The 25137-nt window shown below is 54.2% G+C and overlaps 1 protein-coding gene across 3 annotated transcripts; it reads right to left on the minus strand.

Moving 5' to 3' along the window:
- Nucleotides 1–273: 273 nt before the first annotated feature.
- CSF2RB (colony stimulating factor 2 receptor subunit beta) lies at nucleotides 274–23984 on the minus strand. 3 transcript variants are annotated; one of them, XM_064590631.1, is made up of 14 exons: nucleotides 23474–23984; nucleotides 16482–16719; nucleotides 15379–15502; nucleotides 12462–12652; nucleotides 9669–9820; nucleotides 9419–9587; nucleotides 8800–8935; nucleotides 8469–8626; nucleotides 7202–7341; nucleotides 6075–6237; nucleotides 4286–4376; nucleotides 4032–4089; nucleotides 3093–3196; nucleotides 274–2472 (listed from the first exon to the last, which is right to left on the minus strand). In XM_064590631.1, exons 2-14 carry the CDS (start codon nucleotides 16555–16557, stop codon nucleotides 1326–1328), a joined length of 2709 nt encoding a protein of 902 aa, XP_064446701.1. In that variant the 5' UTR covers nucleotides 16558–16719; nucleotides 23474–23984; the 3' UTR covers nucleotides 274–1325. The 3 variants fall into 3 exon arrangements, with proteins under 3 accessions (XP_064446701.1, XP_054362811.1, XP_045728553.1); XM_054506836.2 differs by lacking the exons at nucleotides 15379–15502; nucleotides 16482–16719; nucleotides 23474–23984 and having other exon boundaries at nucleotides 9669–9815; nucleotides 12462–12597; XM_045872597.3 differs by lacking the exons at nucleotides 9669–9820; nucleotides 15379–15502; nucleotides 16482–16719; nucleotides 23474–23984 and having other exon boundaries at nucleotides 12462–12600.
- Between the last annotated feature and the right edge of the window lie 1153 nt (nucleotides 23985–25137).

The raw sequence follows: 25137 nt of genomic DNA on the forward strand, positions 1-25137 counted from the left end.
GTGTAGGTCTACAAGCCTCAGATACAAAATTCAAAGACAAACTACAAACTAGGGGGAAAACATGCACCATCCATGAAAGGCTGCATGTAAACAGTTTTAAAAACTTAATTGGGAAAAGATGAACACCCCAGAGAACAAAGTCCCTAATGGGCTTAGCCCGGTCAAAAAATACAAATGCCCAGGAAATACAAAAATGCGTGCAATCTTGATAGTTATCAAATAATGCAAATTAAAATGATTTAATGCCTTTTTTTTTTTTTTTTGCATATCTGAAAGGCACAGATTTTAAGAAACCATAATCCTCTGTGTAGACCCAGACATAGATCCAAAGCCCCTGGGCCGTGGCCGGGAGAGGTGGGAGCTGTTAAGTTCTTTCTGGAGGGAGGGCAGCAGTGTGACTCGGATTATAAAGCCCCAAAGGGTCCAGGCCTTTGATCGTTTTCCTTTTTTTCTTTGTTGAACGGTTGTTCCCAACATTTCTGGAGTGCACGTGGTTTCTGGACGCCCCTCCGAGTCCCAACTTTGGCAGGCCCCACCGGCCGGGACATAGAAGGCAGGTCAATGTAGCCCGCGGGCAGCACGCACAGCGATCTCTCAGGCCAGCCATCGCTACCTCCCCAGCCCCCGGCGGGGCCTCCCGTGAGCTCAGCACAGTTCTCTTGCACGCCGCTTACCACGCCCAGTGCTTGGGGCACCCATCATGCTGGGGCTTTGCCACCGCACCTGGGGCTGCAGGGCCTGCCACCAGCAAGTGGGTCCTGCACTGCTCTCCCGAGCCTTCCCCGTCCAGGTCCTGGCCAGGGGGCCTCCTGCTTCCCTCCACACTGGGGCAGCGTCCGCACATGCTGGGGCCAGGCCACAGACCCAAGTCCTCAACGTAACCAGACACGTGGGCATCAGAACAGGCTCTGACCGAGACAGAATGGGCTTAGCTCAGACCTCAAACTCACTAGTACATCAGTGGAAGAGAAAGAAGACAGTGGTGAAAGCAAGGAAATCTGGTAAAAAACAAAACACAACACAACAAAACAAAACAAAACACAAAACCCCAAAAACCCAAAAACCAGGGGCAAATACAATGAGTATACAGGAAGCTCTAATAATTTGGAACCTAAAAGTAAGTTAATGTGAAAGAAAAATGTGCGTGTGTCTGTGTCCATCTGTCTATCTGTGAGAGAGAGGGAGGCAGTGGGGAGAGGAGAATCGATTGGCTGAAGGTCAAGTAAGAAGGGAGGAGGCCCACTTACTTCCCCACCTCCATCTGGTCCAACAGTGGGAGAGGAGGTAGACCTCCTCCCACTCATGTGCCTAGGAGCTGGAGGGTGTCAGCGCACCTCCTCAGGCCTGCCAACATCCCAGGGGGGCAGCAACAGGTAGTCCTGCTGCTTGAGGGCCTTGAAGTGCCGGATGGCTGGCATCTGGGGAATGGCCTGGCCCAGGGCCTTCTTGGCCTGGAACCCCTGGTCAGGGTCCCCGATCTCAGGACAGGGTCCTGGGGAAGAGGGCTTCGTCTGGGGTGAGAGAGGGCCAGAGCCCAGACCAGGGAGGAAGCAGTAGTCACCCACTTGCTGCAGGACCAGGAGCCCCTCGGGGTGTGGGGAGGCAGGGGCCCCCTCTGCTCTGGGCTCCCGCAGGCTTAGGATGGGGCTGCTGGCTGTAGGAGGGGCAGGACTGCCCAAAGGGGACTTGGGAGACTGGCCTGGGGTTGGAGGGACATCCACATAGCCCTCAATTTCTGGCTTGCTGGGGGCTGGGCCTGCATGGGGCCCGCCAACCACTCCAAGATCGAGGCTGTGGTTCTGGTCTGAGGGCAGGTGCGGAGGGTGAACTGTGGAGACAGAAGGCAGCCCCGTGGGCAAGGGGAGAGCTAGGTCTGTAGTGGTGATGTAGCCAGAGGCCAGGAAGCCATCCTCAGGGCCCCCGGAGCCAGCGGGCCGAGCTGTGAGGGCTCCGTCCTTCGGGCTGGGGCTGTTCTTTGGGCCTTGACCGTCTACCATCAGCCCGGGTGCAGAAGGGGCAAGGCCTCCCCCTGACTCCAGGGAGGGGTTCCCCTCTGCGCCTGGGCCAGGGGTTCTCTCCAGATCCTTGGCCTGGCCCTGTGCCATCACCTGGGCCAGTGGGACCAGCTGCACCTGCCCCCCCGCCGGCAGACACAGGTACTCCAGGGACCCCGGAGACTGCGGCTTTTGGCTCACGCCTGCCTGTGGGGGCGCCGGCTGGCCCAGCACGTCAGGCAGGGAGTGGCTGTGGGGGAGCCCCAGGTAGGGGCCATTGAAGTGGAAGCCGGAAGCCTGGCTCTCGGGCCTGCCCGCCGGGGCTGACAGGCCTGGCTGGGGGCCGCGGGCCTGCTCCGAGTACAGGTCCAAGGAGGCTGGAGTCGTGTCAGGCTCCGATGGTGATTCACGGGCATCTTTCGGATCCTCCATGGTGAGAGGCGACACCTCGTTGTGTCTGTAGTCTACAGGGAACACGCTGTGGGGAGAACGGGCACAGGGACATTGGGGCCACTTCAGCTCATGCTGGGGCTGGATGGTGCTGGGGAGGTGGGGGGGAGGCCCGGCCCCACCCAGAGCTCAAGGAGGGCGCAGGGCAGGGCAAGATCAGGAAGCAAGCCCAGAGAGGACACGGCACGGGCCTTCAGTCCCCCGCGGGTCTCGCCCACCAGCCTCCATGCTCTTGTTCAAGGTCTTCCTCTACCAGGTGTGGCTCCTCTCACCCCGTGCTCCTTCATCCGCCCAGCTTCAGGGACCGGGTGGATGCCCAGCCCACGCATGCCCAGTCATGCCCTCATCCCTTCATTCCCCCCACCCCACCCATGTCATCAGCACCCCAGTGTGGAGTCTTCCTGGGCAGCAGGGCAGGGAGAGGTCATCTGCTCCAGTCTTCTGCCTCGGGTCAAGTCCAAGGTAGGGCCCTCCCTAACTCGGGAATCAGGAAGTTCCTCCTGACACCCAACCTAGGCTTTAGAGCAACCAGCCTCCATGGATCTCTCCATCCTGAGCCACAGGCCAGAGGCCACTTCCTCTGAGCCTTCAGCGTGTGTGATGGGGCCACCCTCCCGCCTCCTAGGGATCCCGTGCCCAGGCACTCACCCATCCAGCTCAGGAAAGAAGCTGCCTTGCAGCTCCTTGTGTGGGGGGCTCCTGCTGATGAGCACCGATACGCTGCCTGGGAGCTGGAGCCTGGCACTCCCGTTCTGGGAAGAGAAGGGACATTTGTGCTGTGGGAAACTGAAGGGGGCGGTGAGGACTCACAGGGGATGCAGCGAGCCCCCAGACATAGAAGGGTCTCAGCAAGGTCAGGACGAGCCCCGGCCTCCTGACACCAGGAAGGAGAGGCCCAGAGAGGGGCTGGGATTTGCCATGGGCCCTCGAGCACCCGGGGATGGGGATCTTCTTCTCACGAGGCCACAAATCTGGGGTGTCACTGCCCCCACACCCACACCCTAGTAGCCACAAGACCCCTCCACAGGCAAGCTGGCCGTGCCTGACCGAAAGGTCCCCATGACCCACATGCCGGCGACACCCACCTTGTGACCATCTCAGCATCCAGGATGTGCGTCCAGCCTCACTGCCCGCCCCTCTCAGTCCCCTTTACGAAGGGGTCCTGTGTCCACCCTCTGCAGGCCTCTCCCACCTGGCACCACCCTGGATCCTCCAAAGCTCAACTCCGATGTCCTGTCCTCGGGGAAGCCACTCGGCCTCCCGTCAGCCCACCGGCCCCTGCAGAACTGAACCTCCCCCTGAGGGCCGCCCCCGCCCCTGACTCCTAGCAGGCCCCCTGTTCCACTCCACCCCTGCTCCACGGGAGCCCTGCAGGCAGGGCCAGCCCTGTGCGTCTGCAGGTGCCCAGATGATGGCAGAGTTGAGCTTTCTGGTGCCGGCCCACCTCTTAGTTTCCTGGCACCTTCCCCGGCCACCTAGGCTTCGCGCTCAAAGCCACAGGAAAGCGGGGGAGACATAGGGACGGGGACATGGGCACAGGAGTGAGGAGCCCCTACCACCCCAGCCGCCTTGACAGCTAGATCTTACCTGGAACAGGTGGCTCTTGCTGGGGTTGGGGATTTTCTCCTCCCACTTCCGGTTCAGCCTAGAAAGATACCAGGGAGGTACAGCTGCCAGGGACCTCAGGGAAGCTGCCCCGCACTCCTGTGCTGAGAGGAGACTGAGGCCCAGGACGAAGGCGAGATTTGTCCAAGGCTCCCGGGGAGGAAGGGGCAGAGCAGGGACTAGAGGGAGCCAGTGTGGGGGCCTGGGCACCCCCACCCGTCACGGAGTCCCCTTACCTGTACCCATACATGCCACAGAAGCGCAGGGCAGGGAGCAACGCCAGAATGGTGAAGACCAGGATGAGCAACAGGACCCACATGGGTAGCACTGCAGGTGCCAGGAAGGAAAAAAAAGAGCATTAGCATCTGGCGGCGGGGGTGGGGGGGGTGGGGGAGAGGGGGGGGTGGTGGCAGAGCTGGAGGCTTAGGAGGGGGAGGAGGCGAGGCTGGGGCAGAGTCCCCAGACCCTGCTCTGTGCTGCTGTGGTGTTCCAGAAGCAGCTCACTGTCTTGAGGTGCAGAGTGGGGGGAAGGCCAGACACGGGCTAAGAAGGACAGGGAAATGGCCTGACCTCCACCCCTCCCCCACAACACAAGGTTTAAGCGCTGGGAAGTGATGTGCAGATACTGGACTATCGGAGCCAAAGGCCAAGAAAGAATTCTTGAGATGTCTTTGATGCAAAAAGATGTTGTTGTTGTTTTTTAAAGATTTTATTTATTTATTTGACAGAGAGAGAGACAGTGAGAGAGGGAACACAAGCAGGGGGAGTGGGAGAGGGAGAAGCAGGCTCCCCGCCGAGCAGGGAGCCCGATGCGGGGCTCGATCCCAGGACCCTGAGATCATGACCTGAGCCGAAGGCAGTCGCTTAACCAACTGAGCCACCCAGGTGCCCCAAAAGATGTTTTTATTATAGCATGGGGACAGGACCCATGGGAGGAAGGGCTGCCCAGGGATTGTGAGCAGTGACTAATTATACACTTTGGAGTTGGGGGAGGTAAAGACTGCAGGTTATAAGAAAATTTAATTTTGTCTACATTTCTTTTGCCTTTGTTCCCCACATCAGGAAAGACACAGAGGGTTAGATTCTTTCCAGTAGCAGGAGCGGGTGGGGACTATAGCTCAGGGACTATAGCTCAGGGCAAACACTGTGGACTTCATGTAGGAGGCAACGCATACGCTTGAGCTTCAAGTAACAGGGAGGTTTGGAGAGGTAGAGATGGGAAAAACCTGGTGGAGGAACCAGGAGGGGTAAAGGCCCATCAGGAGCCCCAACGTCAAGCCCCTCACAGGCTGGGCCCCTCCAGGACTCCCTTGGTCTCTTCTCTTAGGCCTGGTGTCCAGACCTCTTTTCTACTCGATTGTAACCCTCTTCCTGGGACTCGTCCCCTGCGAGGCTGGCTGAGGCTGGGGTCCTTGCTGCTAATAACTCCTCCCTCCTCCTGGACCTAGTCTTGTACTTGTCTCCCGGTGGTCAGTATAGAAGCAGGGAGATTAAGAAATCTGGGGCATCTGGGTGGCTCAGTCGGTTAAGTGTCTGACTCTTGATCTTGGCTCAGGTCTTGATCTCACGGGCGTGAGTTCAAGCCCTGCGTTGAACTCCACTGGGTGTGGAGCCTACTTAAAAGAAAAAAAAAAAAAATCAGAAAGAAATCAGACCAAACCCTTCCAGTCCCAGGCCTCAGTCCATAGCTCCTGATGTTTGCTGCTATGATAACTGTAACTGGAAATTCGGGCTGAGTGGTCACTAGGTGATGGCTGCTACAAAGGCTAATGAAGCCATGGGCCATATTAATAGAGGGCTAAGGTCCGGTCTGAGGGAGGAGCGACGGTGAGGACTGCTTCTCGCTGCTCTCAAGACCTCACCTGCAGTCTGTGTTGCACACCGGGTGTCATTTCGTGTGACTAGTGACACATAGAAGAAAGGATACTTGGGTGGGGTGGGGTCACACTTCTGTGTCCACATCACCTTTGTCCTCTGTCCAGCTGGGCTGTACCCGGGAGGGAGGGTGGAGGCTGGGAGACATACCCCACTCGGTGTCCCAGAAGCTCTCCTCACTCCACTCGCTCCAGATACCGTTGTAGCCGCTGGGGGTGGGCTTGACCCTCACTCTTGCCTGGTACCTGGTAGAGGGCTCCAGGGGCGGCAGCGACATGCTGTGGGCGTTCTGGAGGGTTTCCGTCTTGCTCTCCTGAGGGCACACGTGAGTGAGCAGGTGTGCTGAGGCGGAGGCAACTTGCTGGTGTGTGTGGGGCACAGCCCCAAACCCCTCCACCTCAGGGCCCCGGGTTTTCTGTCCCATCAGTCCCCAGCTGCAGCTGCATCGCCAGGTCTGAGGCAGTGCCCCCAGCCCCCACGGAGGGCCCTACTCCAGTGCTCGCCGAGGTAGAGCACTCTGGGTGGGACTGGGGATTGCATTCCTATGCCCTAGGACAATACCAAGGCCCAGAAATCCCGAAGACACATCATGTCCCACCCTCACTCTGAGACAAACCCCCCAACCTCCCAGCTCCTCAGGGACAGCCTGGACCCCAATTATGGCCTTCCCAGGAATGCCGTGCAGCATGACTGAACTCGGGGGGTCTGCTCCTAGCTCCCCCACTGACCGCGCCCCTCCTGGCTTCAGTTTCCCTATTTCCAGGCTGAAGGTCTGCGGCTGGCTCCGAGGTTTCTGACTTGGGCCACGGGGAGCCCCAGGTTCTGCACACAGGGCCCGAGGCTACCTGGGGGTGCGGGCCAGAGATGGAACCCTGGGCTGGGGCCCTGCCTGCTTTATCAGGAGCAGCTCTGCTCGGAGCGGCTGCATAGTTGTATTCCAGAGAAGACCTCTTTGAAGAAGACCTCGGTGACTTTGGAAAACCCTTCATCCGGCTTGTCTCCCTGCCCTCCAAGCCCTGACATTTGCATCCTTTTTGCAGTTCGGGGTCCCATAGTTCATTCTGGCCATGTCACATCACCTCTGTGAGCCATAGACCTTCACCAGGGAGGGGACAGTGACCAGCCGACCACACAGAGTTATGACTGCTACGTCTCAGCAGCTTCTTCTGACTGGTCCCCGTGCTGGGAGCCAGGCACCTGGCAGGTTGGGGCTCTCCTGTGTGTTTTCTCACCCCGCCCCCCTCCCCAGACTGTGTTTCCGGGGCAGAGGTCCTCACCTCCCATGAGGCTGCATCTTTCTTGTACTGGACCTGGAAGGTGTGCCCTATGTGTTTGTAGAACATCTCCTCTGCCATCCAGTGCAAGGTGTAGCCGTCTCTGCTCTTAGTCACATTGAGTGTCGGCTGAGCCATCTGGACTGGAGGGAGGGAAACCTTTAGGAAACATTGTTCCTATCATGCCTCCAATGGAACATTCTTTTCATTCCATGTTGGTCACAGGTGCTCTCTCTAACTGGGTCCAGCCAATCTCAGGGTCCTTGAACCCCCTCTCCCCTGAGCAGCCCTTCTCTGGGGAGATGCTGAGATACGCTTGTTTTGCAGTGAGGTGACCCAAAGCATGGGTTACTCCTCACATTTAAGTAAAAATAAAAACACCAATAATTGGTCCTCTTCTGGAGCATTAGCTATGTTGTATGCACTGTCCTACAGGCTCGGTCTGCATGAATCGCTTCACTTGATTCTAACAGCAACCCCTACATGGTAGGTCCTATTCATTTGCTACAGTTCACAGATGAAGAAACTGAGCCCCAGAATGATTAAGTCACCTGCCAAGGACAAGGCAGCTAACAAGTGGTGGAAAAAAGATGGCAACCCAGCAGACCCCCAGAGTGACTGGTGGATTCCAACCCAGGTGACAGAGACAGATGGGCTGTGGCCTCCTGCACACACTCAAGACTGGGTGGAAGAGCCTGGGGCCCTGAGAAGCCATGCAGGAGGTTCCTTTGCACGGGGTCCTTGCTACACAAGAAGAATCAGGGATATGATCCTGTGAGGAATTAAAATTTCTTTGCATGTATTCTAGCCCTGATTGAAGAAGTCAATCATAGATCAGTTATTTTGAAGATGGAAAATATCCCTTGGTGGAGGACTTTGGGAACCTGAGAGAAAAATCCAGTCAGGGAAGGAAAGGGAAAGTTTGATGGGAGGACTGGGAGGGCGTGGTTGGCAGGAGGGACCACAGAGCAGCTCAACAGAAAAGCAGAGCTAAAGGAAGGTGAAAACAGGTTTTAAAGATGTGTTCGTGAGGATTATCGGTTGAATCTTTCTTCATATTATTTGCCATTGTCATTGTTGTTGCTTCTTGAGCACTTCAAGAAGAGATTCAAATGACTTTTGTTCCCTTTGCTCACTGGGCTGCATTTGGTTGACAGCGACAAACAGGAGAGCCGGCCATCAGGAGTCCTGAGTTGATGTGGGGGACACACGCAACAGGATCATTGCAGGAGCACCCATGACGAAGGCGGTGGGGGGGAGGCAAACTCACTGTGGTCCGAGCTCTTTATAAACTTCTCCTCCTCCTTCAGCCGAAGGGAGACGGTGTATTGGCTGTGGTTCCCGGGGTCGGGCACGGGAATCTGGCATCGGTGTCGGACGTGGAGGCCGGGGAACTCCTCCTTCAGCACTGGGGAGCACTCTTCTTCCCTGAGGATCACGGTGGAGGTGAGGGCAGAAGGAGGCAGGTGCCACGGGAGGGATGTGACCTCGGGAGGAGCCGTGGCTTCCGCTGGGGCCCCCAGAGTCAGGAGGAGGCCTGGAGAGGGCAAGGTGTTGAGGCGGGGAGGGGAGGGGTGGGGAGGGAGAAAGGGGACACTCACCCTGCATTGGGGCTGGCCTTGTAGAAGAGGGTGAAGGAGACTGTGCTGGCCACCTCGGACCTCACTTCCCAGGAGCAGCTAAGCACGGCGGCCCCGTCGAAGAAGCACTGGAGGTTCTGGGGCTGGGCCTTGTCCCCTGGGAGGGGAGACAGTCCCTTATTCATTCCCTCCTGCATTCATTCCTTTGCTCTTAGGGGGCCTACTGGGAGCCTCATCTCCTAGAGATCATGGGCTTGGGCCCCAGAAAAACTCGGGCTTCAACGTAGCCTGAAGCCGCCAGCTGGGTGAGTGAATCCCGTGACCCTTCACACCCCTCTGGGCAAAATGGGGAAGGCATCTCGTTTCCGTGCTCGGGGCCTCAATACAGTGATGTTGGTTCATCTCCACGGAGCACAACACTCAGGAAGACACAGCTGCTCATCAGGCTACTGTCATTGTCACTGAAAGTGCCCCTAGCCAGAAGATGTGCAGAGGCCGGGGCCCGGAGAGAGTTGGTCCAGGGAAGCGATTCTAAACCCATGACACAGGAGACTGGTGGAATCCCGCAGAACGGACTCCCCGGAGCTGGACGAGCCGCCCTCCCCTCAGAAAGGCGTTGCCCCAACTTTGACTGTGTTACCTGTCTGTGAGGGCCAGCAGACCTCCGGGCTCCACTGGCTAGGCCGCCCCGAGAGCCCTGAGCTGGGGGCCAGATGGGTGCGCACTCGGGCCACATAGGTGCTGCTGGGAATGAGGTGCTCTGGTGCCAGGACGGCCTGGGAGGACTTGAAGTAGAGGGTGGAGGCCTCCTGCAGGGAGAGAGGGGTTAGGGGAGAGGCGCCCACTGGGCCGGTCCCTTGGCTTGGGGCGGAGCTGGCCATGGTTCTGACCTCCCAGGAGTCCTGCAGCCGCTTGTAGACCACCTCATACTCCAGGTTGGACAGCCAGTGGCTCTGGGAACCAGGAAGGGCCACCGTCCAGGTCAGCAGGAAGCGGTCCCTGGTAGTATTGATCAGGAGGTCCTTGGGCACCGGGGCCTGCACTGGAGGAAGGGGGGCAAGGGCCCATAAGGGGCTGGATGACTGTCGGGCGGCATTTTCTGTGTGGGCAGATGGGCTCCAGGCTGAGTGCCGCCCCTACCAGCAAGTGGCCTTGGATAAGACCCCTTTCCTCTGTGGACCTCAGGCCCTTCACCTGCAAAATTGTCTGGGGTCACTGTGAACACGAACAAAAGCTGTGCACATATCACATAAGCCCCATGAAGTGCTGGCAATAAGCTCCCAATGGAGCCCCCTGTCCCCACCTGTCCCCACCTGTCCCCAGGGCCCACCCTGCAGCCTGTGTGGTCTCCTTCCCAGCAGAGGGCACTGTGGCTCACGTTACTCCCTCTTGCCCTGTCCACCCTCCTTCGCTTTCCACCTGCCCAGGGTCCTGCTCCTCTCAGAGCCCAGCATAAATGTCGCCTCTTTTAGTACCTTCTTGGATTCCCCTCTGCTGGGCAGAATCCCTCACTCCTTTTCCCATCCCACCATAGCCCGATGTATGGTCCTTACAACCCTAGTGCATTCATGTGTTTCCATGTCTGCCCCTCCAAGTAATCAGGAGCTCGTGGGTGGCAGTGTTTGGGCCTTGAGCCCCTTCCCTATCCCCACGGCCTGAGAGTAGTGGCTCAGGGAATTGGGGGGACAAAGTGAGTGAACGATGAATGACTACACAAATAGGTACGTGTAGGCAACCTTCAGAGACCTTTCAAGAAATCATTCCATCAGCCTACAGCAAGCGTCTGTCTGCTGGGAGAGCATATTCACTCATGAATGGCCTGGCTCCCGCCTTCCTGAAGTTTCTGTGTCTGAATGCTGAGGGGTGACTTTCAAGCACCAAACAAGGTGTAAATGTTCTGTGCTGAACGTGGGCCATAGCAACGCTGGAGCCTCTAGAAAATCTTAAGGCAGGAATAGCAGATACAGGGCACCCCCTCTTCAGTCCCCCACCCCTGCACCCACAGCAGGCTCATCAGTCCCTGCACGACTAGCCCCTGAGCCTGTCAGGGAGTGGGAATCCCTCTCAGCATGGAGCTCTAGAAGCTGTTACCTGAACGGACCAGGAACCCAAGCAAACACCTATTCACCCGACCTGAGAGATTTTAGTCGGCTAGCTCATTGCACAGGTCAAGAACCTGAGAAAGGAAGTGAAATGTCCCAGACCTCTGCGTGTGGGGGCCTCGAATGCACACCTGTCCTCTTGCCCAACACCCGCCAGCCTCCCTGATTCATTGCCAAAATGGTTTGGGCTGGAACTTGACCTCCTTGCTGAACATACGCTTCAGGAGGCAAACACCACACTCCCTCCCCCCTTTCTAAGTTGACACCTTCCCTGTGACCAGGCCACCAGATCCTGGGATAAATGATGGATGGTTTTCCCAACCTGCCCTGCCCTCCCGTCTCCCAGCCTTGGCACATGCCCGTTTCCTCTACCAGGAATGCTCTTCCTGCTCTGTTCTCCCACCCACCCTTCAACCCTCCCTGCAAAGCTCTTTCCTCTGGGAACCCTGTCCTGACCACCACCCCCAACCCGAGGCTCCTCACCCACTGCCCCTCAGCACATGGCATCCACCTGTGGTTCAACTTCTACTGTTTCCTGCCTCTCTGCATGCTCTGAGGCCCACCGGGATGGGGCCCTTTCTCTTCCATCAAACATGTTTTGAGACCTGTTTGAAATGGAATTCACCATGGCCTAACCCATCCCCTCTTCCGGGCAACAGCTTTATGCTGCTGTGATGAAAACAGGCAGGAAACAAAGGCCGGAGCCCCCTTTCCATCCGATGCTTGCAGGTGCAACGGGCTGCCCAGTGTTTGGGACCCAGGACGCTAAGTCACACACATTGCATCTGAGTGGCCTTGAGCATGTTCCTGTTCTCTTGGCTCCATTTCATTATCAGTGAAATGGGGTAAAAAAAAAAAAAGTAGCACACGACACCATGCATTATTGTAGTTATTAAATAATATTGGGCAGTGTTTCCTAAAAGCCAGTCATCTGTGGGATTCTTACCACGTGAATTCCAACTTTAAAAGATGATCCTCTTGAACATCTCTATTTTAGGTTCATTCTGAGCACAGATATAATTGAATTAATGAGATTGAAGTGCTGGTTATATATGACTGTGTAATATACAGTCACATGAAACTTAACTATTTACATAAAATGATCATTGACACCCACCCAAGAGCACTGGTTTTGGGGGCCGCTGTGGACACACGGTGTGCTCGCTGGCCCATCACTGTCACCACCACTCAGGGGTGGCACTTTGGAAGAGTTATATGACCTCTCTGGGCTTTAATGGGCTTTAATCACCTCATCTGAAACTGGGCTGTTGCAGATTTGGATGAGACTAGATTGGTGATGAGTGCTTTCGGGCTGTAAAGTTTCTACCTGAATAGGAAGGATTGTTCTGGAAGGGAAGCCTTCACCACTCCAGGTGGTGGGGCAGCCAGGGCCAAGGGAGGTGCCATTGGCCAGGGGCTCCTCACATTATTGCTCAATGCCTCCATCACAGGAAGACTGTAGCCTCTTCTCTCAAGAGACCAAACCCACCCCCAAGCCAGTGAAGACTCTCGCTCCCAGGCCCTTCTGCAGGCTGGCCACCTGCCGAGGGGCCACCTCCATCCGGGGATCCCAGGCCTTACCATGCTGGGTCAGAGTGATGGTGAGCTGGGTGCCCAGAGGCCGGTCCGGTTGGAATGAGAAGTAGTCTCTGTCAGCAATAACAAAAAGCTCGTAGGGAATGACACATCTTCTGGACACACAGCCGGAACAAGGGTGGTCTAACAAGGCCGTGTCGTTACTGAGGTCACAAGGTACTGGCTTTGGAGGGTCCCTGCCAGGAGAGAACGTGGTTAGCCCAAGGTGAGGGAGAGTCACTCATTCAGCAAATGTCAGTAAGTGGTCACCATGTGTGGGGCTCTGTCCAGGGTCAGGGGGACACACGTAACGAGACTAAATAAAATACGTCATGTGTCAAATGGAGCAAACTTCACATAGACAAATACAGCAGGGCAGGGAGATAAGGAAGCCAGAAGGGCTGGGGTGGGGGTACAATTTCAAATAGAGGAGAGAGGGGAGGCCTCATGGAAAAGGTGACTTTGGGGCAGAAACTCGAAGGAAGTGAGGGAGGGAGCCATGCACATTCTGGGGAAAGAGGAATTTAGGTAAAGGCAACAGCAGATGCAAAGGCCCTGGGGCAGGCACAGGCTTGGAGTGTTGTATGACTAGGCAGTTACCCAGTGTGCATGGGGGAGAGTCTGTGAGGGTGGGAGGCGGAGACCAGTAGAGCAAGGTGACAGGCAGCAGTGTTTAAGAGGAATTTAAGGAATTTGGATGTCACCGTGAGTGGGGAAAATGTGGAGTGATGAGCAACGGAGTGACATATCGTGACATCTGCTTTGAAAGGCTTCCTCTAGCTGCTGGGTTGTGGATAGATTGGGTTGGGGGGAGGATGGTAGTCTTGGAAACAGAGACCAGGTAGGAGGCTTCTGGAATATTCAAGTGATAGGAAGTGGTTTGCACCAGGGTGGTGATGTTAGCCTTGGTCAGATTCACATTCTATTTAAAGATGAAGCCGACAGCATTTGCTGGTGGATTAGAGGCACCGGTGGGGAAGGAAAGGTGGTAAAGAAGGTAAAGGAACATACCTCCCAGTTGCTCAGTTGGAGCCTCTGGGAGCTCTCATTTAGTGAAGCGGGATGTGGGGATGAACAGGAGCCGTGTTTGGGGGCAGGGCAGGAATTTGGTTTAGAACAGTGGGGGTGGAAGACACCTTTCTCTAAGGACCTGTGGAGAGCCAGGTGCACCTGCAGGCCTGGAGCTTAGGGCGGGTGGGGCTGGTGAGCGTGTGAGAGTTACCGGTGCGCAGCCTCAGGCTAGGCTGGGTCTCCGCCCCTGGATCAGGATATACCAGAGTGGAGATACAAGGATGAACCCCCAGGCATCCTTCAAGTTGGAGACAAAAGAAGGGAGCAAACAGGGAGACAGAAAAGGTGAGCTGGGGGAGACACAAGGGGAGGGGGGAGACACAAGGAGAGGGGAGAGTGTGGTGGCTGGAAGCCAGGAGACGGAGGTGCTTCCTGAGGACGCGGTGGTCAGTCTGCGTCGGGTGCTGCCCATGGTCAAGATGGGAGACTGAACGTTGGATTTAGCAGCAGGGAGGGCTTTGGTGCCTTGGGCAGGAGCAGTCTGGGGGGCCTAATGGGGGCAGCAGAAGCCCAGGGGCGTGGGTTCAGAATAATTGGAAAGACCTGGGACTCAGTGGGTCTAGACAACTCTTTGGAGGAGGGTGGCCTTAAAGGGAGGCAGAGGATGGGCCCCGCTGAAGAAGATGGGGGTCAGGAGGCCCCCCCAGAGCTGCAGCCTTTGTTGGCAGGGGTAAGTGGGGGTCCGGTCACATTTGCTCAGGGATCGGGAATGATCCTGGGAGAGGGCCTGTCGATGGCACAGGCTGGTCAGCTGCCCTGTGGTCGGGAGAGGGACCTCACCTCTGCAGCCTCGGTTTGCGTGTCTGTGCACTGGGCATCATACCCGTGCCCTGCCCACCTCACAGTGAAGACAATCTAACATCGACTTTTGCAGGGCAATTGTGTTCGATTGTGATGAAATAAGAGTGGGGTGGCAGTGATGTTCTTGAGCAGCAAGAGTGGGTGGGATCCCGGGGCACAGCCTTAGACAGGTCTGGGGTAGGAACTCACTGCAGAGAGCACCCAGGGAGGTGCCAGGGGGGTGGGCGGGCGGTGTGAGCATCGAGGGGGCCGGGAGCCTCTCTTGTGCCGGGGAGGGGTGGGTGTCTCGGCGCAGGAGGAAGCGGGCCACAGCCAGGGCTGGGTGGCGGGTAGAGGAGTGCAAGGAGGGTGGAGCCGGGAAGATGGGGGCTCCCAGGAGCGCGGGAGAGAGGGCTGAGGGGCACTGCTGTGGGGTGTGAGGAGCCGCTCCTCCCCAGGGCTGGCCTCCAGCGGGTCTCCCTGCACCTGCGATGCCAGCCAGTTAATTATTTCTATTCCTGTGAGTTAGACTGTCCCCAGACCCCAGGACGGTGCAAGGAATCTTCCCAAATGGCATATACCCCGGAGACCATGTGAAGGGGAAGGAGAAAACCCACACTCTGGAGGCGGCATGGAGGCCAGCCCCCCATGCCAGACACAGGGCATTGGTCCCCGCTCAGCTGGTCAGCTGCCCTGTGGTCGGGAGAGGGACCTCACCTCTGCAGCCTCGGTTTGCGTGTCTGTGAACTGGGCATCATACCCGTGCCCTGCCCACCTCACAGTGAAGACAATCTAACATCGACTTTTGCAGCGCAATTGTGTTCAATTGTGATGAAATAAGATTATCGCCACCACTGTCCTCAACGGCAAGGTTAACGTAGAAGACTCTTCCCAAAACCCTGACATCAGACACCAGCACCTGGGCCTGGCAGGCTGCCTAATGGAGCAGGAGCTCCTGGGCTGGGGCTGGGGCCTCCCCCTCCTGGCCCTCGGTGCGTCCCCCAACCTGGCACAGCCCCACACAGCAGCAACCCTCCCTGTCCCCAGGCCCCTGGGCTCTGGTGTCACTTACTCATTCAGCCTCCGGTAGAGAGTCAGGTTGATGAGCCGCTGGGCGTCCTGAGTGCTTGCCCATCTGCATGTGATGTGGCTCTTGTAGTCATTATAGCAGCTCAGGGTCTGCAGCGGGACAGTGTCTGCCCAGGGAGAGGCACAAAGGGGGTCACATCTCTCCCCTCAAGATGTCCCTTGTCACCTCCTCTCCCAGCCCCTCTGTGATGCCCAGAGCTGGGGAGGGGTTTCCCAGAGTCCTACAGGGGCTACTGGCTGCTAGGCAGAGCTCCCTGGGGGCCCTGAGGGGGACGGAGGTTCTGTGGGTACAAGGGCCCTCCCTGGCCGTGGACTCTCCTGCCCAGAGAGAAACGCCACATTCTAGTCAGCATGGCACACCTCCTAAGCCCCTGCTGTGCCCTGCTCCTGGAAAGGGTCTCCCTCCCACCCCACGAGGGACACATGCTTCAGGCCCGGGCCTTTGGAACAGCCTGGGAGGAGAGGCACACGCCCACCCTGAAGAGTCAGCACGGCAGAGCCCCGTGGGACCTCCCCGGCCCGGGGCTCTTGGTCAGCTGCAGGGCCTCGTGCTGGGAAATGGAATGTGGTTCTCGGGGTTACCAGAGAAGCCGTGTTCTCTGGGGGCCCCTGGGGAGGGGTTTTGTGGGCCTCAGGAGCCAGAGGAACAACCCAGCAGAGCCTCCGAGCAGGAGGAGGGTGCCGGGGCCAAAGCAGGGAGAGACCACCAGTCTAAGGGCACCCAGGAACGAAGGCACAAAGGAGGGAACTGGTCAAGGCCGTCAGGGGAGCAGAGTATCTGGGGTGGGCTGGGGGCAGACATAAGGCTGGAACAACCAGCCTGGAGGTGAGAAGGCTCGAGTGCCAGGCGGACAAGTGTGGACAGAGAAGCCACATAAGCAGAGATGGACTTTCAGGAGGCTGGAGAAGGATGAGAATCCAGGAGGGGGGCGGGGGGGGGGCACCAGAGAGGATCAAGGAAGGGGAAAATGAGGGAGGGAGGGAGGGAGGGGTCTGGGGGCTTCCTGGGGGACATGTGGGGGTGGCCTTGCTCAAGGACCGGCTGTGAGGAGGGGCTAGGAAAGGAGAGGAAGCAATGGAGCTCACCTTGGGCCCCTGCCACACTGGGCCCCCAGAACAGAGCCAGCAAGACAACGGGGAGCAGCCCCCAGGGCGGCACCATCTCTGGGGCAGCTCTGGATTAGCAGGTGGCCAGCTCAAGTAGGTCCAGCGCTGCGCAGGGGCTGGGGTCCTCACTGGCCTGGAATCTTGGATTCATCCCCGGCTGGAGGCCAGGCCAGACCCATGTCCCCAGCTCCTGTGAATCCTCTCTCCAGGATTCTGCCTGGAGAAGAGACTCCAGCTGAGAGGGGGCCCCTCCTATCCTGTAGCCCCAGGACTTGGCCCATGTTGCAGAGTGAACCCAGGAGTGATGCATGGGCTCCAGCACCCCCTGCCACCTCAGCCTGGCACCCAGGGCAGGCCCTTCCGCTTAGCCTCAGTGCCTAGGGCATGACTGTGAGGGCGATGCATTTAATGGCTTCTGCAGAAATAGGTACCCACCTGGTCGTGCACCAGGAACTCCTGTACAATTCCCTGGCCATGGGAAGACCTGGGAGGGAGCCCTGGTATTTGATTTGTTCTGAGCTCCCTGAGGGCCCTGACCTGATCTGCTTAGAGCAATCACAGAGTGTGGCGTCCACAGGGCCCTCCCCTGGGTGGGATCCCACGCGTGCTCACACCGTGCGCACACACACTCAGGGCCTCGTGCTGTCCCGCCCTCCCTCCATTTACTGTCATCCCTCCCACACCGCCCTCAGAATGCCCGTTCCCTTTTCTCTGCAGAAGGTTGGGGATTTCCTCTTTTCATTTTGTCTAGCCCTGGGAAGTACCCAGGAGAGTAGAGCAGAGCAGAGGACAGCGGCTCCTTTTCTCCCTGTAAGACGATCTGAAACTTCACGAAGCATATATATACACACGCACAAAGCAGCAACTGTCCTACTGGGAAAAGCACAGCTCTGGACACAGCCGACTTGGCCTTCAGCACAGGCTCAGGCCATCCCAGGCCAGCGACCTGGGTTGACCACCAATGCACCCTGAACCTTGTTCTCTGCACCAGTAACATGGGTACAAACACATATCTCACATGAGAGGAACCCACCGCGGTGATGTTTACAGAGCGGTTAGTCCGATAAAAGATCAGGAAAGGGGTGTCTGGGTGGCTCAGTCTGTTAAGCATCTGACTTCAGCTCAGGTCATGATCTCAGGGACCTGGGATCAAGCCCCGAGTTGAGCCCTAAGTCAAGCCCCAAGTCAAGCCCTGGGTTGGGTTCAGTGGGGAGTCTGCTTCTCCCTCTCTCTCTGCCCCTCCCCCAGGTTGTGTACGAGCTCTCTCTCTCTCAAATAAATAAATAAAATCTTAAAAAAAAAAAAAAAAAGAGGCCCAGGAAAGAAGAGTGGGTTTGTTTGGAGCTGGGAGAGGAGAGTATTTGTCCACTTCAGTACCTACAGATGGGGGCAATGCCACCGGGTAAGGGTGTGGGTCCTTGTGGCTGGTACAGCTTGGTTTGCCTACCTGGAAATAGCCTAAAACCCCAGAGCTTCCATTTGGGTCTTACCACAAGTAGAAATACTACATATGTAAAGAGAGTGATTCATCCTAAAATAAGTTAGAGGTTTAATACATTCCAAAGAAAATTTAACATGAAGTTTTCTACAGGAACTTGGAAAAAAAAAATATATGTGAGGACAGTTAATGAGATTTTTGAAAACGAGGAGGCTCTCCCCAATAGCAAAATTTTTTTTTAAAGATTTTATTTATTTATTTGAGAGAGAGAGACTGAGAGAAAGAGCACATGAGAGGGGGGAGGGTTGGGAGGGTCAGAGGGAGAAGCAGACTCCCCGCCGAGCAGGGAGCCCGATGCGGGACTCGATCCCGGGACTCGGGGATCATGACCTGAGCCGAAGGCAGTCCCTTAACCAACTGAGCCACCCAGGCGCCCAATAATTTTTTTTTTTTTTTATTTGACAGAGAAAGACACAGCGAGAGCAGGAACACAAGCAGGGGAGTGGAGAGGGAAAAGCAGGCTTCCCGAGGAGCAGAGAGCCCAATGCGGGACTCGATCCCAGGACTCCAGGATCATGACCTGAGCCGAAGGCAGTCGCTTTAACCAACTGAGCCACCCAGGCGCCCCCCAATAGCAAAATTTATTGTAAAGATCCGGTAAGTAAAGCTGTGTGTTGCACACACACGATAGATCAATGGACATAACGACCACGCAATTCTATTCTACCCGAGAATGTACTACATGATGGAGGATTCATGAATCAATGCGAAGGGATGGAATATAAAAAGTGCTAAGATACTTGAATAACATTGTAAAACATATCCACCTAAATCTCTACCCCACACCATCCCCAAATATCAAGTTAGTTACAAATTTAAATATAAGAAGTTAAATCATATTAAACTTGCAAACCATGTGGCAGACAGTGTCAGCTTCTGAGCTGTCCCCTTCCTCCTTGGTAAAAGAAACTCAAGTTTCAGCTTGGCTTGGTGCTACACAGAATAAAAGATGACATTTCCTACTCTCTTCTATCGCTAGGTATGGTCATGTCACTAAATATTGTCCAAGGAGATGTGAGTGGAAACACTGGGTGTGCCTTCCAGAAAAGGCTTCTTAAAGAGAGTTGGCTCAGGTAGGAGGCTCCATGTTTGCCCTCCTGCCTCTCCTGCTTCTTCCAGCCTACAACTTGGAAGTGATGGCTGGAGCTCCAGAAGCCGTTTTGGATCATAAGGTTGCCTTAAGGATGGAGCCCAATGCAACAGAAAGAGGGAAGCCTGGATCATTCTTGTCACGGTGGAGCAACCATACCAGCCTGAGAGTGCTGGACATCTTTTATGTGAGAAAAAAAAAAAAACCTTCCATATTGTCAAGCCACTGTTGTTTGGGGACAAAACAGATGCAACTGGAAATAGAAGAAAACTTCACAGGGCTTAAAGGAGACAACAGTCCACTAAGTGAAGGGCAAACTCCATTTTTAATAATGCCATACTCAATCACATGCTGGTAAACTTTTGGCCATCCAAGAATAAAAGGATACTCCTAGAAGCTTCCAGAAGTAAACAAGCATTATTTTCAATGGAATAAGGGTCAGGTTGGTCAGATTTTCTCACAAGTGATCCTGAACTCTAAATAGATAATGATCTCTTGAAAATATGTTTAAGCCTAGAATCATTGAAAAAGTCAAAGTTACATTGACACTTGAGGGCAGAAAAACACATTTTGGAAGTGTAAGACAAAGAAAAATTTCAGATCTTTTCTGAGGAACACAATTACTCTAGGATCTATTTCAGGAAAAAGAAAAACTGTCCAAGAAAGATAGTGTATGATACTGAAATTAGTGGTAAGAAAAGAAGCCAATAAGATTTATACTGAGTAAAGAATTGTTATTTATAAAGTGAAAATAAGTGAATTCACAATCACAATATTGAAGTAAAACATAGATGATCGTAATGTGGGAGTTGGCTGTCAGATTAGGGGTGGAAAGCAAAGGAGAACTGAAAGCTTGCTAAGCTAAAGATCATGTCTTGTTTGGAGAAGCATATGTATGTTAATTACACCCAAAAGCAGAGGGAAAATATACATTAAATACGTGTGTTAAAAACATAAGGGTTAATCGGGGCGCCTGAGTGGCTCAGTCGGTTAAGCGTCTGCCTTCTCGGCTCAGGTCATGATCCCAGGGTCCTGGGATGGAGCCCCACATCGGGCTCCCTGCTCACCAGGAAGCCTGCTTCTCCCTCTCCCACTCCCCCTGCTTGTGTTCCCTCTCTCGCTGTCTCTCTCTCTGTGTCAAATAAGTAAATAAAATCTTTAAAAAAAAATGTAAGGGTTAAAAACCACTAAGAGTGAGAGGTAAGCATGGGAGCAAAAGACCGATAGGGAGAGGGAGAAAAGAGAAGAGAAAAAGCAAACAACTTTTCACTCAAAACAAACATGCATACCAAAATTCCCAAACTCGTGAAGAAATTTAATGGTAGGAATAAAAACTGGAGATGGAAAAAAAAAAAAAAAGCAAAACCCAAATTCATTCCAGACAAAAAGAATGTCATAGAACAATCTGACAAAGATGTTTAAAAGAAGAATGCATCATGGCCACATGGGGATTATTCCAGAAACGGATGAAGAGCCATTAAGACATCTCTTCATGATTAAAAGAAACAGGCCAACAGATTAAAAGGGAAAAAAGGATCAGCTTATCTTGACAGATACTTCTCAATATTCGATAATACAAAAGCCCTTCCGATGAAACAAACGAACAGATGAACCTCCTCAAAGGAGACATTGAAGGGAACGTTGGCGTTTCTGGGCATCTACTACAAATCTGTAGTGACGTCAGAGTCAAAAGGAAAATGTTCATGTTCTTCTCGTCAAAGGAACAAACAGGGGAAGGCTGACCACAACTGCCATCTCCAGAGGTCAATCTTCCCCCCAATAATCTCTAAATTCAATGCAATCTAAATCAAAACTCCAAAAGGATTTTTACTGTGCGTGACAAACTGATTCTAGATTATAACAAACCAAACAGGAGAGACGGGTTCTTTAGCCAGAAAAATAATGCGGAATGTAATCGTAGACAGATGGAATGGAAAACAGTAAGGAAAATAACCAAGTAGGAATTTGGGAGGTAAGAGTGGCATTTCTAATCATGGAGGCTACCCACTCATAAATATGATGTTGAGACAGCTGATAATTTTTTTTTAAGTTAGATTACTACTTTATGTATTACCTGCCCCTCCAAATTGCAGGTGAATTAAAGATCTAAAAGTCAAAACTGAAATGGTAAAAACATTTCAAGTATTTCCTTAATCTTAGGGGTTGAAGAAGACACCAAATCTGAAAAGCATAAAGGAAAAACAATGATAAATTTGAGTTAGAAGCAACTAGCACACTTTTATACGAAACAAGATATCTTAAACATGGTAAAGAAAAAAGTCAAGTGATTATCTGGAAACATATTCAAAACATATGTAAATACACTGTTAATAAACCTAATAAATGAGTCACACCTACAGTAAATATGTAAAAGGCAAAGAACCTGTAAGAAAACGGACAAAACATCTCCATACATTTCATAAAAGGAACCCGGATGGCCAACGAACATATATGGCAGATGCATAACTTCACCCATAATCAGGGAAAGGAAAAATCCAAGCAAGAATCAGATCATTTTCATCCATCCATCGGACACAGTTTAAAGACTGATCATCTCCCTGCCCCCCCAAAAATGGCCTTTCGTGCAAGAATGTGAGGGTATATGTTAATTCAGCTACTTTGAGATGATCTGACAATATTTATTAAATTTTTAAATGCACAACCTCTTGCTTGGCAATTCTGCTTCTAGACATGTGGGCTGCAAAAGAAACACTTTCGCGGGTGTGGAAATATTGGAGACAACCTAGATGTATATTAATATGGGATCGGGTAACCTGTGGTATACCGCTACTAATTAATGCCACCTATTTCTTAGGATTAATAAATGAGTTAAATCTATATGTGTTATTGCGGAACGTTGTCCTAAATGTAAATTAGGCGAAAAAAATAAGTCAAAGAGCGGTATGTATATTATAATCCCATTTATGTACAAAGGAAAACTCTATACTTGCAGCATGCTCAGAAGATGTTTTGGGACCAGGGGATAGAGATAGCTGGCGTGTTCTCTTTTGTGTTACATGATTCTGGATCATTCTAACTGTTGATAAAGCAGATACCCACGTAGTCACTTAGTATTAAATACGCTCATCAAACAACTCAACTATCCTGTAGTATTGGTGGGTATGGCACAGGAGAACTGGTGAATGAGAAAAAGAGTGATCAAAGCGAACAGAGGGCGCCTGGGTGGCTCAGTTGGTTAAGCGACTGCCTTCGGCTCAGGTCATGATCCCCGAGTCCTGGGATCGAGTCCCGCATCGGGCTCCCAGCTCGGCGGGGAGCCTGCTTCTCCCTCTGACCCTATCCCCTCTCATGCTGTTTCTCACTCTCTCTCTCTCGCTCTCAAATAAATAAATAAATAAAATCTTAAAAAAAAAAAAGCGAACAGAAAAGGTTTCATTCCTTACAAAACGATTAGAAAGCAGGAAAGATGAGAAGTCGAGAAAATCAGAACCTGGTGATACAAAATTGCTTTAGGGTCTTTGAAGACCCTATAACAACTGGACATTTGCAACTTGTCACTTGGGCCTGACTGGAGAGGCCCCACAGGCTCGCACCTCCGTGCGGACCAGAGGTACCCCTGCACCCCCATCCCCAGGGCAAATGCACGCACCCACGCACACCCCGCAGCAGCTACACCTAGACATCTCTCCGCCCCCGCCCCCACCCCAGCCCCGCACCCCGCCAGCCCGCACACTTGGGTACAGAACACCCACACCTGGGCCTGAACCCCACAAAGCAACAGAGGCTCAGGGCCAAGTATGCCAGCCAAAACACTTTCTTCCAGGGGGAAAAGAAGTCCCTGCGCAGGGGACCGGGCCCTTTCTCATCTTCCAGAGTGAGCTTCCAAAGCCACACCAAGCTCTGGGCCACAGCATGACAAAGTTCCAGGTTTCTCCCTCTGCCTCCCAGTCTCTTTGCACCCCTACATCCCCACGACACACCCACACCCACAAGCGCGACCGCGCCCTCGCTCTCCCACTCTCCCTTTTTAAACCAGGGTGTCAGGGACTATCGGAGCTCTTCCCATTCCAGAGACCAGGAGGCAGAAACCAGGGGGCAGGGAGAGGATGTTCTCACTGCCACCAACATCTTAGCGACACTTTCGTAGCAAAGCAAAGATGCCGCAAGTGTGTGACTCCCAGGCCGGAGCTCTCCACCTCCCCTGGCATCCTCCCTGCTGCCAGGACAGGGGACCCCGCAGGTGAGCTCCCCACCCTTACAGCCCTTCACACGGACACTCGGACTGTCTCCTCGCCCCCTGGCTCCCCAAGTCCCAGAGCAACACCTGCCCACTCCACACCCCCAGGCTCTGCTTGTCCTCGGTTCCCAGCCCAGACACCCCCAGCCCTCCCCTTGAGCCTACCCCTGAAAGCCAGAACGTACCTCTTCACGGTGGGACTGCTCAGCCTTCTGCCAGAGTGTCCAGGCAACAGGGAGCCTCTCACGCTTCCTATTTATGCTGACGCCGTCGTTAGGAAACAGAGAAGCAGAAAGAGGAAGCGACACCAGGCCAGGCCGGTTTCTGTGACTCCTCACAAGATCGCCCAGCTTCTGAGAACTGTGGACACCGAGATATCGATTTTTTTTTCTAGGCCTTACTAAGTTTGCAAATGTTGTTCCTTCGGCCACAAGTACTGCTCCCTATTCACTCCTGCGCATCTCCGTGAGCTCCGTGCCAAGTTGCTTCATGCAGCCCTCCCTCCCTGACGCCCCCGGGGGGTGCAGGGGGAGGTGGCGGCGATAACCAGCTGCCGGGCGGGCTCCCACCTCTACGACCGCGCAGACTGTGACCTTGTGCAAATCACCGGGTGGCGGTGTGTGACTTCGTGGGGTCTCGGGACACCCACCTGTTCCTCACCTTGAGGGTCACCCCTCCCTCACCTTGCCCACCAAGAGAGGGCAGGGGACCCACACCCGTGAGGAATCTGGCTCCTGGTTGACAACCTGTGTGTGTCTTCTAGGCCTGGCCGGAGGCGATCACAAAGCCTTCCCGGGCAGGCCTGTGGGGGAAGCTGCCCTCCCACACCAGCCTTGGGGCACATCTGTGCCTTGTCTGAGGGCCCCTCTGAGGGAGGTGTGGCCCCAGCCGGTCATGCTCTTTCACATATTTGCATTGGAGGCCTCGAGCAGAGGTCTTCTTCTCAAGGGGCACCTGGAAGTCACTCTTCCCCACTCTGACTCAGCACCCTGTTCTTTCCACTCCAAACCCTCGCCCTCACCCTCCCCTGAACCCCCGCCTCCGTAAAATGTCTGGAGCCTTCTGTTCTGGCTCCCTCGACAGCGAGAGGATCCTCACACCCTCCACTCCATTCTACAGGGAAGATGGAAAAGGGGGGTTGGTGCTTTCCCCGGGGGCACAGCCTGCCTTATTCCATCCACGAGGGATTCAGGCTTATTTACCTCTTTCCCTGAGGTTTGTGGCTGTAACTGGCTACTCCGGCACCTGGGCTGAGCTCCTGACAGCGCGGGTCATACCCCTTCCTTGGGTGGGCCAAGTGCCCCCCAGCCTCCGGGCTCCCTGTGTGACCAGCACGGATAGAGAGGCATGACCAGGACTCAGCAGTGAGGTGGCCTGAATCCAGAACATCAGAATTTAACAGTGTTCAGCTTTTAAAAATAAAGTTACCAACGATATAAAAACAAGCAAGCAACAACAAGACAAGCAAATAGAACAAGAAAAGCTTCATCATGTTCTTGAGGGGGTGCCTCTGATCCGGGAGTGAGATCCCACAGGGGAGGTGGAGCGTGTGGTTACTCAGCGGGGTTCTGATGAAAAGGGTGGGCAATGCATGGATCCCACCTAGTTTCCTGGAAGCCTGCTTTTCTTGGCTCTGTGATTCTTGGACAACTGCCTTGCATGCCATGGAGGCTAGCTCTTCTCCTCCTAGGATTTAGGAAGTTTTGCTCATACAATTAAAAAAAAATCTCTATTGTATTTGCATTTAACATATTTCCCCCTCCCTCACTTGCACTCTTTCTCTCTCAGAACAAAAACAAAAACAACACCAAAAAACCCCCAAAACTTTAGGGGCGCCTGGGTGGCTCAG

The sequence above is a fragment of the Mirounga angustirostris genome, unplaced genomic scaffold (assembly GCF_029215605.1).
Source record: "Mirounga angustirostris isolate CCGP_5_RB_7025 unplaced genomic scaffold, mMirAng1.0.hap1 SCAF_5, whole genome shotgun sequence".
NCBI lineage: Eukaryota > Metazoa > Chordata > Mammalia > Carnivora > Phocidae > Mirounga > Mirounga angustirostris.

What these genes read in the sequence shown, in the direction of transcription:
- CSF2RB (XM_064590631.1), bottom strand. Translation starts at nt 16,557, where the DNA reads ATGGTGCCGCCCTGGGGGCTGCTCCCCGTTGTCTTGCTGGCTCTGTTC. An exon ending in TGTGGCATGTATGGGTACAG is followed by an intron (nt 4,090 to 4,285) that starts GTAAGGGGACTC and finishes GTATCTTTCTAG; the next exon opens with GCTGAACCGGAAGTGGGAGG. An exon ending in TTCTTTCCTGAGCTGGATGG is followed by an intron (nt 2,473 to 3,092) that starts GTGAGTGCCTGG and finishes TTCTCCCCACAG; the next exon opens with CGTGTTCCCTGTAGACTACA.